Below are 16,036 nucleotides of genomic sequence, written 5' to 3' on the forward strand. Positions count from 1 at the left end.
CCACACCGTAAAATCTCCGAAACAAAACGACCGCAGTTCTTCAAACCATCAGCAAAACCCCAATATTCTTAACAGCAATAGTGCAAATATTCAACCTGTAACGCAGTCAAATCAATACATACCTCATAATCGAGCTGAGCTTCAAAAAGTGCAATTAATCCTATCCAGGCTGTACAAATTCCTCATCTACAAAATGTCCCTAACAATAATTTAAGCAGTATGCATTCTTCGCCACAGCTATTGTATCAGAATCTAGATACTGTTAAAACAAAATCACAACAAAGCCTAAAACTTGACCAAAATAGTACAAAACCAGCTGGCAAAAATCATCACCCTGGGAAACAAATCCCAAATTCGAGCAGCACAGAAAGACAACGTGAGAACGGAATGTCAAACGACGCTAACAAGACGCCGAGTATACAAAGCAACGATTCGTTTGTGAGGAAAGGTCGAGTTAAGTACGATTTCAAAGCTGAGACATACGTTGAATTGGACCTGAAAAAAGATGATATTGTCAATATTCGCAAACGTGTGGACAAGAATTGGTTCGATGGCTATATCGGCGAAAAGCGAGGAATTTTCCCAATTAGTTATGTTGAAGTTCTTGATGATGATTCGAACAGCGCGCCAGGTAAAACTTAAATGACTTTTCAGAAAAAAAACAGCATCAAAACCATTTTCTTTCATGTGAAGTATTTTTGTGATGTTTTTCTCTGCCAACTCAATAAAAATCGCAGCGAAGCTTTATAAATTGCCCGAAAAAAAAGTTTGGCTTGTTTTTGCTATTCATTACCCCGTATGACGTCAGATGCTCAAGGGAAGGGTATGGTGGATTTGTTGATCAGAATAGGGAAAATAACTGTCAGAATTTGTTGGGCATCTGTATTTAACACTTAACAAAGTCCTTTGTGTATGATTTAGTTTAATTTTTTTTCACAATCACACAGATAAGAAGGAAACGAATGCTACGAGATACCGAAATGAAAATTTTGAAAAATGTGAACTGAATGTATTGGATTCTCATGAAAAAAGTCTTCAAACAGAAGTCCGTAAACTCTAGTTGATTGGTTAAAGCAATCCCCTCTTAGTGCCTCACTGGGCAACAAGGTGGACCTGTTAATTCACAAAGAATCCCCAAGTAGACTTCCCTCCCCTTTTCTGCTCCTAAATTGGTGGGAAACTGTTTCCTTTAAACTCGAAATACAGTGAACTTCGGATTCTTTGCGTAGACAAAGACAACGCTTGTTTAAGTTCCGGATTAAATTTAATTTTTGAAGACAGAAACTGCAATTTTGCCAAAAGACGTAAACTAGTTCCCAATTTTCCCTTACGATTGTAAAACAGAATTAGCTTGATGATCTGACGAAACCTGGAGACGAGAAATTTTTTTTCAGCAATTTTGTTGCTCCTGGACACTGGACTGAGGAAATAATAGTAAGAATTAAGACATACGCAAGTTCACAATATTGAGACTCTCACATTCAAAAAGTTTAACCAACGTACGCCACAGGAGCTGCCCCTTTTTTGTTCAAAAAAAGTTCAGGGACTGTAAGGGCGTTAGATGCTGTATAAAGTAGTGAGCGTCACGCAAATCGCTTTTGGATACATATTTGATTCATATTGGGAAATGGAGTTTTTTGTGTTACACTGATGTGAATTAATTGTTCCGACCCCTATCTGAGGGGGGAGGAACTATATACTCAAATGGTTTTTTTTTGTTCAGAAAATTTTGGCCGATCGATATAATAATCGTAGAGAGTTGTGAGTGGTATCATTAGAAAGCTCGTCCAGTGCAGAATATGGAATTTAAAAATTTTTTTCAATTTTTAATTTTTATACGAAGTTATCGAAGTTTCAACTTTTGTGAATATTAGATGTAATTCAGCTGTTTTTTTTTCACATTTTTGACTAAATTTTAGTCAATGTTGGAGCTGAGCTTAAGGAATAACAAGCTTGCATAGGCGGGGAAAATAGAAACAAAACACTTTCTTTTGTCTTAGTCATTTAATAGTTATATTTATAGTTCTAGTTCTAGTTACAGTTTGCCACGTGAGAAAAAAGAGAAAAGTGGGAAATAACAAAAAGCAACACAGAGAACTCAACGTAGTAGCCGCAGAAAACGGCTGAAAGTATAACTCAGCAAAATATTGCAAAACAAATTGTCTTGAGCAGTAAATAACGTGTTACTGTGTCTTGAACTAGAAATATTCCTGAGCAGTAAATTGTTACAGTGTCTTGTATTCAAAATATTATTCTTGAGCAGTAAATTCTGTTACTGTGTCTTGCATCAACGAATTTTTGGAGCTGAAATTCAACTGTTACAACCCCAACTTCTGGTATTCTCAACTTGTGAGTACAAATAGCAAAAGCCAACTTAAGTTTAAATTTAAATATTTTTGCACAAACAGGTCTTAGACATATATCTTTGTCTTCGATTTGTTTTTTCTATCGGATTGAACTGGTATACATAAAGAGATCCCGTATTGTGTGATCTGTAGCAATCCAGTTCAAATTGATAGTTGAAAAAACTAAGATCAGCGAATAGTTACGAACTAAAATAGTTAATGCAACGGTAAGTACAGCAGAGCGGATATACAGTTACAAAAGCGAACTGCATAAACGAAGTATCCGGACAGATTTTGTAAACACTCAGAACGAACTGGGCGGTGTAAAACTTTCTTTGTGAAACACAAGGAGAGCAGCCGTTACATTTGGTCCGCCGACCCGGACAGTGGAATAAACTGCTGTCCAACCCAACAGTCGAAGTGACGAAGTCATCGACGAACGAGAACAAAACTCAACAGGCAATTCAACAACGCAAAGCCAATTAGGCAAAGCAAATAGGAACGTTGAAAACAAAACTAAATTAAAGCAAACAAATAAAGGAGCTGTAGAGATTCAAGCTGCAGTCCCGAAGTACACAAGAAGTGACTCCGTCACAGAGTCAAAGCGTTTTGGATCCACAGATCAACAACTTGCGAAACAACTGGTTCGAGAAACAGGAAGAAGGTTTTGAGCTTATTGAGAATCGAGATCGACCAAGCAAGCTCAAGACTCTTTATCAGCAGATACTGCAATTGGACGACAGCATTCAAAAACTCGTGAATAAGAAAGCTGAGGCTCTCCGAGACCCAGATATTTCTTTAAAACGCAAACTTGAGACAGAAAAATACTTTCAATATTTGAACGCAGAGTGGTTACCGTATATCCACGGAGAGACAAACATGTCAAGCCAGCAAAGCCAGTCAACTCTTCATGCCAATGAAGAGCAACCGCCTGCGAATAATGTGCATCAGTTAGAACAAAACGTTGGAATTCCAGAGCTTAACCAAAACCATGGTAACACAAGCAATGCAACGACGAATACGGTTACAAGGACAATCAAACAGGATACAGAAAACGCTTCGGAAGCATCTTCAGTGAAACGTCGGGTTGAAGAACGAATAAAGGAATTTGAAATTGAATTCGAAAGAAAGTTGCAAATCGAACGAACTCAATTTGATCGAAAGAGGTTGGAGCTAGAAATGCAAATGAAAGAACTAGAGATACAACATCAGCTTCGGCAAAAAGAGCGAGACCTAGACCGCCAATTGCAAAGAACAGCATTGGAGAAAGTTGACTTACGTTCTCAATCGACTAAGGCGCGTGACAAGTCACCTTTCAATTGGACCCCGAAAAGGAGAGATGTCTCGGAGTGGGCGAATTCGATGAACGACACGCAAACACCAATTCGACCAAGAGCTCGCTTCGACGTCAGCCCTGAACGGAATAAGCATAGGCATTACCCATGGTACCCAAACTCTCGTGAACGCTCAGTAAGTGCTGAAGAGCGGGATATATCGCCGATAGCTGGAAGGCACTACAACACTGGACATTCAAGCAGTAGTTTACCAAAATTGAGGTTGAACAATTTTGACGGAAACCCGCTGGAGTGGCCTGAGTGGTCTAGCATGTTCATAGCAACAGTAGATAAACGCAAGATTCCCGACTCAGAAAAAATGAGCCATTTGAAGACTCTGCTAACAGGCAAAGCAAAATCTGCAATCTCGGGAATGGGCTATTCTGGACAGTTTTATAGTGCTGCCTGGAACATTTTAGAGAGAAAATTTGGAAGACCGGATGTAATTATAGATGCGCAGCTCGAGAGCTTACGAAAAGCTAATCAAGTGAAACCTCATGATTCAACCAGCCTGATTAATTTTTCCGTTATTGTATCTAACTTCGTGAACGTGCTTAAAGAGTACAAACATATTGGTGATTTGCAATCAAGTTCGACATTGTACATGGCAGTTGATAAGCTACCACAGGTTCTTAAAGAAAAATGGTGGTTCTACGTCGATGACAAAAACGAGCACTGGCCTGATCTAATCATGTTTGAAAAATGGCTATCACGAATGGCATTCGTGCATGAAGGGTTTTCAGCGTTTAACGGGGAACGCAAAGAAGAAGACCGACGCAATGCAAATAGAGAAAAACAATTCTCGAAGACATCGAACTTCAGTGCAAGTTCAAACCTGCAAGAAACCAAGCAGAGGCAAAGCGATCACTGTCCATTAGCCGATGGCACTCATAAAATTTGGAACTGTCCATCATTCAAAAACATGAGTGTGAATGATCGATACGTGGCAGTGAGGAAAGAACGCTTATGTTATGGATGTCTGGGAAAAGGACATGCAATCAAAGATTGCAAAGTCAAAGTGTGCGGTATAAACGGATGTACCAAAAAGCACAACAGACTGCTACACTCAGAAAACTGAATGGACGAGGGTAGTCACGCAGTTAACGTAAGCGCAGCAACAATCAACCAGAGTAACCAAGTTACTAGTTTTCTTCAAATAGTTCCTGTATCGGTTCAGAGTGGTAGTAACAGGTTGACTACCTACGCTTTCCTCGATAGTGGGTCAACAGTATCATTCATCGATCAAAGTGTCAAAGACCAACTACAAGCCAAAGGCACGGACGTTACTTTGAACATAGCTGGCATACATGGGACGCAAGATTTGAGGACAGAGAAGGTTCCTATCACAATAAAGGGACTACATTCAAAGGTGCATTCAATTGAAGCGTTTGCACACCCATCAATCTCGTTGGGAAACACAACATATGATTACAAGGAACTGAAGAACAAATTCAGACACCTGAATGTTCTCACTAACAGAACATTCAACCTGATGGAAGTAGACATCATACTTGGACAAGATGCCTACGAAGTTCAACGTTCATTGGACTATAAGATTTGAACACGAAGTGAGCCTTTCGCCGTCTTAACAGAATTAGGATGGGTAGTCAGTGGTCCTATGACAGGCAAGAAAAGTCGAAATGTTTGTCATTTTGCCTTCACAGAAGATGTGAAAGTGGCAGAAAATATCCAATCACGGTGGGACATAGAAACTTATGCTTCCAAAATAAATGTTGTAAGTCAATCAAAGAAAGAGCAACAAGCTCAGAAGTTTCTAGAGAGCACTACAAAGTGTACAGGCGAGCGGTACGAAGTGGGCATGCTCTGGAATGAACCAGAACCCAGTCTTCCAAACAACTACGGCTCAGCCCTTGGTCAGCTCTACTCACTGGAACGAAGGTTCCAACGAGACCCAAATTTAAAAGAATTGTATCAACAGTCAATTGATACAGATGTTTAAAAGGGATTTGTGAAGATCCTTGGTAAATCGGAAGTCAAAGGCACTTTCGGAAGGGAATGGTATTTGCCACACCATCCAGTACTAAACCCCAACAAACCGGGTAAAGTTCGCCGTGTTTGCAACGCTGCAGCAAAATACAAGGATGTATGCCTAAATGACAAGTTGTTAGCCGGACCCGATTTGCTACACGGGTTGATCGGAACAATATTCAGATTTCGAGAAGGACCAATTGCCTTAACCGCAGATATTGAATCAATGTTTCTTCAAGTGCAAGTTCCTGATCGGGATAAGAGCTGCTTGAGATTCCTGTGGCGACCAACAATGAACGAACCTGTGCAAATTTACGAGTATCAGCGTCATGTTTTCGGAGCAAAGAGTTCACCAACATGTGCCAACTACGCTCTGAAGCGAGTAGCGATCGATAACGAAGACGACTTCCCAATTGCAGCAAAAACAATCCAAAACAACTTCTACATGGACGATTTCATCAAGTCAGTCGAAACACCTGAAGAAGCAATCAAGGTTTTCAAACAACTGCAACCTCTTCTCTCAAAACATGGATTTGAACTGAAGAAATGGATCACCAACAGCGACGTGGTAACCAACGCAATCCCAGAGGACTTAAGATCAATCAGTAAAACAAAGCAGGTTGAAGTAGAACCCGGCAAGGAAGGTTCATCCGTGCTTGGGCTTCAGTGGACGATTACCGATGATAGTCTACAGGTTTGTAGAGGTCCAAGGAAAGAAGTTGAGACCCCAATCACCCAAAGGAAGATCTTATCTCTAGTTTCTTCAGTGTTTGATCCTCTTGGACTGTTTGCACCATTCAGTGTCCATATGAGACGACTCCTGAAGAGCATCTGGAGCAAAAATGGACAACATTGGGACAACTCAGTAGAACCTAACGAAGAAGAAGAGTTTCTGAAGTGGAAGGCGCAGCTTCCAGAAGTAGCAGAAACCAGCATTGATAGAAGATACTTCAGCACAGCCAAGGACAAATGGGAACTTCATGTGTTTGCCGACGCATCTGAAGACACAATGTGCGCTGTGGCATACCTACGTTCAAAGCCCAAAGAATACTCAGCAGACTTAGCATTTGTAATCGGAAAGTGCCGAGTCGCACCGATGCGACACCTTTCCATACCACGCTTGGAACTACAAGCAGCAGTGATGGCGGTGAGACCTAAAGAACAGATAGTGAAGGAACACGAATCGAAGATTCAGAGTTGCAACTTTTGGTCAGACTCCACTACTGTTCTGCAATGGATTCATAGCTCCCACCGTAAGCAACAGGTGTTTGTTGCAAACAGAGTGGCTGAGATTTTGGACACAACTAATGTTTCACAGTGGAATCATGTGAGTGGTATTAACAATCCAGCTGACATCGGGACACGAGCGATCAATGTTGACGAACTTAAGAGAAGTGAATGGCTCACTGGGCCGGCCTGGTTGAAGCAACGAGAGAACGAATGGCCTGAACAGTTGAATTTAACATTTGCTTCAGACGAACAAAACGACGAAATGGTCTTCTCAGCAAAGGTTGAAGAGAAGAAGCCGATGATTCAGTGGGAACGATTTAGTAGTTTCAATCGACTAGTAAATACAATGGCATACGTACAGCGCGTATTTATAAAACAAAAACCGGCAACAAAAACACTAAGTGTTGAAGAAAGAGAGGGTGCACAAGCAACCATCTTCAGACTACTGCAGCAAGAACAGTTTGCTGAAGAGATGAAATCTCTCAAGGCTGAAAAGGAAATTCCGAAAAACAGCAAAATCCTCCAGTTTTCACCATTCATTGACCAGCAAGGACTTATTCATGCCCAAGGCAGAATAGGTAAAAGTCAATTGAGCTTCGAAACGAAGCATCCAATACTGTCACATTGGAAGCACCATGTAATTGAATTATTCTTGCAAAATGAACATAAGAATAGTCATCACGAAGGTACTGAACATGTCAGAAACATAGTTCAGCAGAAGTTCTGGATCCTAGGCATACGAAATGCTTTGAGATCGATCAAAAACAAATGCATTAGATGTCGAAAGGGAAGAGCCCAAACAAAGGCACCAGTAATGGCAGATCTACCTGAAGAACGATTAGTCGCATCAACAGTTTTTTTGAATGTGGGCGTAGACTATTTCGGACCATTCACAGTAAAGATTGGTCGAAGAAACGAAAAGCGTTGGTGCTGTCTATTCACATGTCTTACTGTACGTGCGGTACATATAGAGATTGTACCAAAACTAAACACCGATAGTTGTCTGAACGCAATTATGAGATTCATTGCACGAAGAGGCAAACCGGTCAAAATGATTAGCGATAACGGGACAAACTTCGTTGGAGCTGAAAAAGAACTGGCAGAGTATATAGCAGCATGGAACAAGGTGCGAATTGAAGAACATCTGATTCAACAAGGTATCAGATGGAAGTTCAACCCACCTGCAGCACCACACTTTGGAGGAGTGTGGGAAAGACTGGTTAGGAGTTGCAAGAAGGCAATGTACGCAGTGCTGGGCAATCGATCAGTCACGGAAGATGTTCTGTCAACCACCATGTGTCTTGTTGAACAGACGCTGAATGCTAGACCGCTGACACAAGTCAGTTCTGATGCTACCAATATAGAAGCTATTACTCCAAACCATTTCATACTTGGCAACAAGAACCTTTGTTTACCGTATCTATCAGGTGCAGAGCAATTTGTTGATCATAGAAAGCTCTTCCGACAAACACAAGCTTATGCAGACCTCATCTGGGATAGGTTCCGTAAAGAGTACTTGCCAACGTTGAATAGTCGAAAGAAATGGCAGACCACAACGGAAAGAAGTCTTCAGCAGGGTGATCTTGTGTGGTTAGTGGAAGACAGTGACAAACGTGGATATTACAACCTGGGTCGAATAACCGAAACATTTGAAGGTTCCGACGGAGTGATTCGATCAGCGAAAATCCGAACAAAAGATGGATACTACAAGAGGCCCGTAGTGAAGCTCGCTCCAGTACTTCCAACTGACGATGATGTTTTCACGAAGGAAAACAGGGCCGGCGATGTTGGAGCTGAGCTTAAGGAATAACAAGCTTGCATAGGCGTGGAAAATAGAAACAAAACACTTTCTTTTGTCTTAGTCATTTAATAGTTATATTTATAGTTCTAGTTCTAGTTACAGTTTGTCACGTGAGAAAAAAGAGAAAAGTGGGAAATAACAAAAAGCAACACAGAGAACTCAACGTAGTAGCCGCAGAAAACGGCTGAAAGTATAACTCAGCAAAATATTGCAAAACAAATTGTCTTGAGCAGTAAATAACGTGTTACTGTGTCTTGAACTAGAAATATTCCTGAGCAGTAAATTGTTACAGTGTCTTGTATTCAAAATATTATTCTTGAGCAGTAAATTCTGTTACTGTGTCTTGCATCAACGAATTTTTGGAGCTGAAATTCAACTGTTACAACCCCAACTTCTGGTATTCTCAACTTGTGAGTACAAATAGCAAAAGCCAACTTAAGTTTAAATTTAAATATTTTTGCACAAACAGGTCTTAGACATATATCTTTGTCTTCGATTTGTTTTTTCTATCGGATTGAACTGGTATACATAAAGAGATCCCGTATTGTGTGATCTGTAGCAATCCAGTTCAAATTGATAGTTGAAAAAACTAAGATCAGCGAATAGTTACGAACTAAAATAGTTAATGCAACGGTAAGTACAGCAGAGCGGATATACAGTTACAAAAGCGAACTGCATAAACGAAGTATCCGGACAGATTTTGTAACCACTCAGAACGAACTGGGCGGTGTAAAACTTTCTTTGTGAAACACAAGGAGAGCAGCCGTTACAGTCAATTTTGACCAAATTTTCGTCTATATTGCTAGAATAAGTTAAAAATGTTAAATGTAGTGTAATTGATTTTATCTCTAACGACAGAGGAGGGCTGCTGAATTGTTGGATCCGAGTTTCTTGGCTAGAAATTATGCTAAATTTTTCGACATTCAGATTTTTTCGTCGAAAAAATGGCTTTTTTAGCCCACTTGCTCTAAGTTTGCTGGAAGTACACACCTTTAATCTGCAACCCTATTCTTTCTCAAAAGTTGTATTCCCGCTGGCAATAGGAGTCTTCTGGAATTATAATTTTGCAAATTTTTTGCAAATTTTAAGCCGATAATTATACAAAATACATTATTTATTTTTGACAAACTGCAAAGTTTTGTGTAGAAATGATCTATTTCGCAACCGTTTCAACAATTGTGTGTTTTTTTAGAAGCTCAGCAATATCTGGGCTGATCTTGATCTCACCATGAATCCTTATTATAAAAATTTTTTAGATTTTATTGCGGTGCGACCTCTTTTTCAAAAAACGTCCGCTATGTAAATGTTTTTTATGCAAATTACGGACAAGAATTTCAAATCAGGGCTCAATTAATGACAGATACTGTTTACAAAAATGAGACCCAACGACATTATGTTATGGTTTAAGAATTGAGCTCACGGTTTTTATGGCTCTGACCAATTGTTTTTGTAAAAATTTTACGGACTTCTTGCGTTTTGTTTCCATTTCTTTTGATTTTTGTCGTTCAATGACTTAGCGTCCCCAATCATAGATCCAGTTATATGTGAGAAGGTATAAAAGAACCGAAACATTTTTTTCAGTTGTTATCTAATGTCTGTTAAGTCTTTGAATATGTTTTTGTGGAGAAAATATCGGTGCATTTTTGAACTTTGCCATTATTTTTTATTATTTCTCTCAACTTCGGGCGCAGTCTCAGTAAAAATAGGCGGAAACAGAATTTCTGTGATGTAAAAATTAATGTCGGTAACGATTTTGTATTCAACTAATGGTTTCTTTATTATGGTACTACGCGTTTTCAATTTTTCTTTTATTTTTTATCAAAATTGCATATTTTATGATTTCATTTTGTTTCCTTGTCAAAATGTAACATTATTGTTATGTCCATTTAAGGAATAGCATTGTAGCGAGAATGCACAACGTTGGAAAGAGGCGTATCTGGATATATTATTTGTTTTTGTTGAATTGTTTATGCTTTTTGGGCTGAGACAGTTATCTCGCAAAACTTCTTGGGTTTTTGATTTGGCCTAAGTTTGTCTTTCTTTTTGTTGTTGTACGCCATATACCCGATAAAGATAGGTAATAATTGCTTCCCCATGACGTATAACTCAATCGAGTTAATGTTTCAGTTTATAGCTGTTTGCTTTAACGAATTTCAAATTAAATAAATAAAAAGAGGTTTCATCTGTCTCCTTTTTGCTTTTATTTTCGACAGCATGTAACTCAATCTCACTCATTAGGAGTCTCCCTTAAGTTTGTTGATTCAAACATTTTTTCGCGCTTGACTGTGCGTTGTGATGGATTGCTTAGACCCTATAGTTTCATAAAAAAAACCTCGAGATTTCTGTACTGTTCATTATTTGGGTTTCTTTTTGTTGTCATGTCAAAGTAGTCCTTTAATAAGGAAGACTCGTTGATGTTAACGTGAAGGCAAAATGATGATTTACAGTTCTTGCAGTTAACATTTTATCATTATAGTGCCTTAAACAGTGTCTTGTCGTAAAATTGTTTGAAGTTTTGGCTTCTTTTTGAATTTGTTTTTTTTGTGGGCTCGTAATTTATTCTCATTATTAACTGGTCCAATTGGCTTTCAGAAGTTTTGAAGTTTCAACCGCTTTTTGTTGCAATCCTAAGTCTGTTGATTTTTGAAAACACAACTCTGTAAACACAGGTCATAACCAGTTTCCAGTGAGCTATAATGTTTAATGGTTTTAGCTTCAAACATTTGTTTCTCGGCTTTGTTACTATTGTTACTGCATAAAATGTCACTTTTTTTATTATTTGTACATTTCAAAGGAATTTTGGTTTCTTTTTAAACTATAAAAATAACCATTGGTCTCATTGGCTTTGAAATTTTGCGCCATCGAACATAGCATACTTACATGTCTTAATTGCTTCCTATGTAGATATAAATGAACATTTTAGTTGTTTAAGTTAATATCTAATGACAATAATAACTGTAAAATTAATTGTTTTCAAAAATGGATTTTTTTTGAACTTCGCCCCTATTTGCTATTTTTGGTCTTAACCATTCGCATTGGATACAGGTCCTATATCTTTTCTATTGAAGTGCCGGTTAAATTGTTTTGGTTTTTATCTGATGCGAGTTTGATTTTGATATGATTTTTTTCAAAGATTTCGTTATTGTATTTTATTAAAGATTTTATTAGAATTTTGGTCGCAATAACGTTTGTTGTTTGGTGTTTATTATTGTCCTTTCTAGTAGTCCTAATATCAACAACTTTCATCGGCCCTCTAGCGTGGCATTATCGTATTCATTGGTTGCTTATTGACCGATGTGTAAGTTTTTAAAATTTTTCCATCTATTCATCATTTGATAACCTATTAAGTCAAGAACGTAGATGAGCGGGGTCGGAACATTATGTGCGTACGCACATTACCGAGCTTCTTTGTTTAACTTAATCTCGAAAAAAATTACACCCGGTTTCTTCAGAGTAATTAATTGCGCTCAGACAAAGATTATAGTAGTTATTTTAGTCCTGCTGGTCGTTTTGCAAACTCCCGTCTGGTTGTGTTTTTGGTGTGCAATTTGACCTTTGCCGGAATTTTGTTCCTGGAGATATTGTGACAGTCTACCCATAAAAATCAAACAGAAAGAACCAAAGCTGTTTAGGGCTCCAATAACACCATTTTAAGGACCCTTTTAAGCTACTTCCTCCTAACTCATATAGGAGGAAGCAATTGGTCCATAAATTAAAAAAAGAACATTGTTAATTTCCTCTGGTACACATAAGTATAAAGCAAATGGTAAAAGAGGCAATGTAAAGTTCAGAATATCACATTATGTAAAATTATAAAATCATTAAATTACTTAACTAAAAATTTGACCTTACATTATTAAAAAATGGCCTAAAATGCGAGTATAAAATGTTCTCACAATTTTATATGTACATCATGAAGATTAAAAAATAAAATTAAAATCTAATGCTCTCAATGTCATCTTTTATATCATTTACTTTTGGGTTCTTCAAAAATTCTTTCCAAAAATATTCTTTCAGTTCTTTTTTTAAGGAAGCTTTCGATGTTGTTTTTAGTCTAATATTAGAAGGCAGACTATTATAAATTGAAATGGCTTGTGCAATAAAAGAATCAGTTAAAAACTTTTTGTTCTGTCTTATATCGAACGTTACTTTTTTGACCTGTCATGTTGTTTTATTCTCATGGTAGAGAGAGGTTCAATTTTATATGCTGCAAGATCGTTGCTGAGTAAGCGAAAAAATATTTTGAGCAATGGTATTTCAAGAGAAAAGAAATTGGTAGTATTTTGTTGCGAAGTTTGAGATCTGTAGACCGATCGTATTTTCTCCTATTAAAAATGGATTTTATTCCCCAATTCAGTTGTTTTTTCTAAAGTTGTGAGTAATGACTTTTGCAATCCTATCAGAATTAGAGCGGAATAATGTAGATGACTTATTACTATTGCATTAAGTAATAAGACTTTCGTTTTCTCTGGTAAACTTTTACTTAGTGTATTCAAAACTTTTATTCCACAAGCCAATCTCTGAAGACTCGTTTCCACTTCTCCATCAAATTTTAGTTTGCTATCAATAATTACGCCAATATACTTCACACTATTGGAATCTGCTATTCTTTGTCGACATTCAAAACAGTATTTGCTAACCTCTTTCTGGTGCTGAACACAATATATTCTGTTTTTTGTTTGTTCACTACTAACTGGGACTTTGCAAAAAAAGTCAATAATTTTTGAGATGTTATGTTCAAGTTTTGACGATATTTCATCAGTGTCCGATGTAAAAAGAAAAGTGTCGTCTGCGTACTGGACGACCGTGCAATTCTTTTCTACAATCTTTGCTATATCGTTGACGTAAATGTTAAATAATAGAGGTCCTAAAATAGTACCTTGTGGAACTCCTCTTTTCAAATTTATCCAATCTGATTCAATTCCATTCAGAACAACTCTTTGCGTTCTTTCACTCAAATAATTCTCTATTAAATTGGTAGCATGTTCGTCAAAACCTATATTTTCAAGTCTCCGTAACAGTATTTTGTGGTTTATAGAATCAAAAGCTTTTGAAAGATCTAAAAACGCCCCTGTAACATTTTTCTTGTTGAGTTCTAATCTTATTTGTTCTGTCGATTTCAGGATAGCATCAATTGTTGAAATTTGTTTTCTATAACCAAATTGACTAGCAGACAATAAATGCTCCCTTTCTAGGCAACTTGTGATTTGTGAACTGAATGCCTTTTCAAAAAATTTTGACAAAGCAGAAGTGACAGAAATAGGTCTATAATTGAGTGGGTCTTCGGGATTCCCTTTTTTGAAGAGTAGAGTCACACAAGCTTTTTTAAGATCTTCTGGAAATTTTCCTTCTGTAATGAACTGATTAATGAGATAACATAGTGGTTCCGCTAGCGCTGCTTTAGCATTTTTTATTGCCCAAGCTGGTATTTTTGAAGGACCGACTGGTTTACTTGTATTCAATGAATCTATGAGCACATTTGTTTCCTTGGTTGTTATATATCGGAAATTGAAACACTTTCTCGGAGCAGTTTTAGGAGGAATGTTGTTTGTTTGTTGCAAGCCAATGAACTCTCCTAGAGTGGAAAATCTGTAATTTAGAAGATTTGCAATTGCCATGGGCTTTGTTATCTTATCACCAAAACTGTTTAATAAAGATTGAATTCTTGCTTGAGTCTTTTCTTTATTACAAAGATCTTGAATGAATTTTCATCTGGCTTTTTCACTGTTTAACTCCATGAAACTTCAAAGAAGTTGTTTTTCTTTTTGACGAATTAAACCGTTTTAAGTTTCATCATCGCTAATTCTTGAAAAATGTCTTTTTGTTTAATCACATAGCCATTTTTCTTGAAGCAAAAATTTTGGTTTATCTGTTCTAATATAACAGGCTTTAATTGGAGCATGTAGTGCTAATGCTCTTTCAATAATTCTTTGAAATTGTAATAACATCATATCTCCTGTCACTGCACCTTAAAAGTGTCTCCAGTCTGAATTTTCTATAAAATTTTTGAATGCTATGGCTGAATAGTTTTTTTGTCAAAAAATTTTTTCTTTGTTGTTTTTGCTTTTAGCATCACAGATTTAAGAACTGTGATTGTTGCAAAATGATCAGTTTTCAAAATCGTATCCGCTACTATGCCTGTTTCGTAATAGTCTGTTATGATATAATCGATAAGTGTTGAAGAAGAGTAAGTGATTCTTTTAGCTGTATCATTATTCGTTGGTTTAAGATCATATGGAGAAATTACAGATTGTAGCAGACTTCTGTCGCGCTTTGCAAAATAGTTTAAGTTGTAGTCTCCAGCAAGTATGAGAGATTTTCCTTCAGCCATAGCAAGATCAATTCCCAGGACCAATTTTTCCAAAAACATCTTTACAAGTTTTTTTCGGGACAGTATGATACATTCAAAACGCATTTCTTTTTTTTATGCTCAACTCAGCCCATAAACTTTCAAAATTTGTATCCGGAAAGCAGTTGAGATCATCGCGGAGACGAGTTTTCAATGTTTTCGGAATGTACATGATAATACCACCACCTTTTGTTTTTGTTGTTTGGTTGCGATCTTTTCGAAAACAGTCAAAGTTTTGCTTATCTACATATCAAAATTCTTCCGGATGGTTTTGTGACAACCATGTTTCACTAAACGCATATATGCAGTTGTAACCAATGTCCTGAATGAGTTCTTTCAACAGCAGATGTTGTCCTGCTAAACTTCTGGCGTTTTAATGTACAACTTTTATTCTGGAATCAAATAATTTTAACTTTTTCATCATAAGTGCATATGGCAAAACTGGTCCAGGGCTTATTTCGATATCACCACTTTTTAGTAGAAGGTACCATATAACAACCAAGAAAAAGGAAAGGTTGAATTTGGATGTTAAAGCACATTGTTTGCTGTTACAGCTTCCTTTGAATAAAGGTATTCGAGATGCATAAGGAAAACTGTAAAAAAATTTCTGAAATGCTATCGGAGGATATGAGTAGTACACATAGTATAACTATGAGTCGAATACCTGCCATTTTTGGCTATATCTGATTATAAATCATTACACGTTGCTAATTAGCTTGAAAACAACTAAAACTGCTGCTAAAATCCATTTGTATAACGATATGTTTGCCTCCATTGTTTGTAAGTGTTAGCCCTACTCACGTATGCACTTTGAGAATATTGCAAAGGTTGTAAACGAACAAGATTACAAGAAGTTAAAAGAAAATGAATTAAAACTGCAATTTTAATGAACGGAATTCCCTGCTGAAAATTAAATTGTATATCATCGTAAAAGAGAGCGTTGTAATTTGCCATTTGACTCAACATGTTGCAGAAAGGAAGTATTTTG

At 37.2% G+C, this 16,036-nt stretch overlaps 1 protein-coding gene across 1 annotated transcript in view; it reads left to right on the forward strand.

Annotated features, from left to right (window-relative positions):
* The window catches only part of LOC142349091 (uncharacterized), a 174,316-nt gene that overhangs the window by 132,237 nt on the left and 26,043 nt on the right, over positions 1-16,036 (forward strand). The window contains exon 16 of the mRNA XM_075400504.1: positions 140-631. Within this exon, the coding sequence (XP_075256619.1) occupies positions 140-631 (492 nt within the window). The remainder of the gene's footprint in view (positions 1-139; positions 632-16,036) is intronic.

Source organism: Convolutriloba macropyga, chromosome 11, assembly GCF_964194025.1.
Source record: "Convolutriloba macropyga chromosome 11, txConMacr16.3, whole genome shotgun sequence".
NCBI classification, from domain to species: Eukaryota; Metazoa; Xenacoelomorpha; order Acoela; family Convolutidae; genus Convolutriloba; species Convolutriloba macropyga.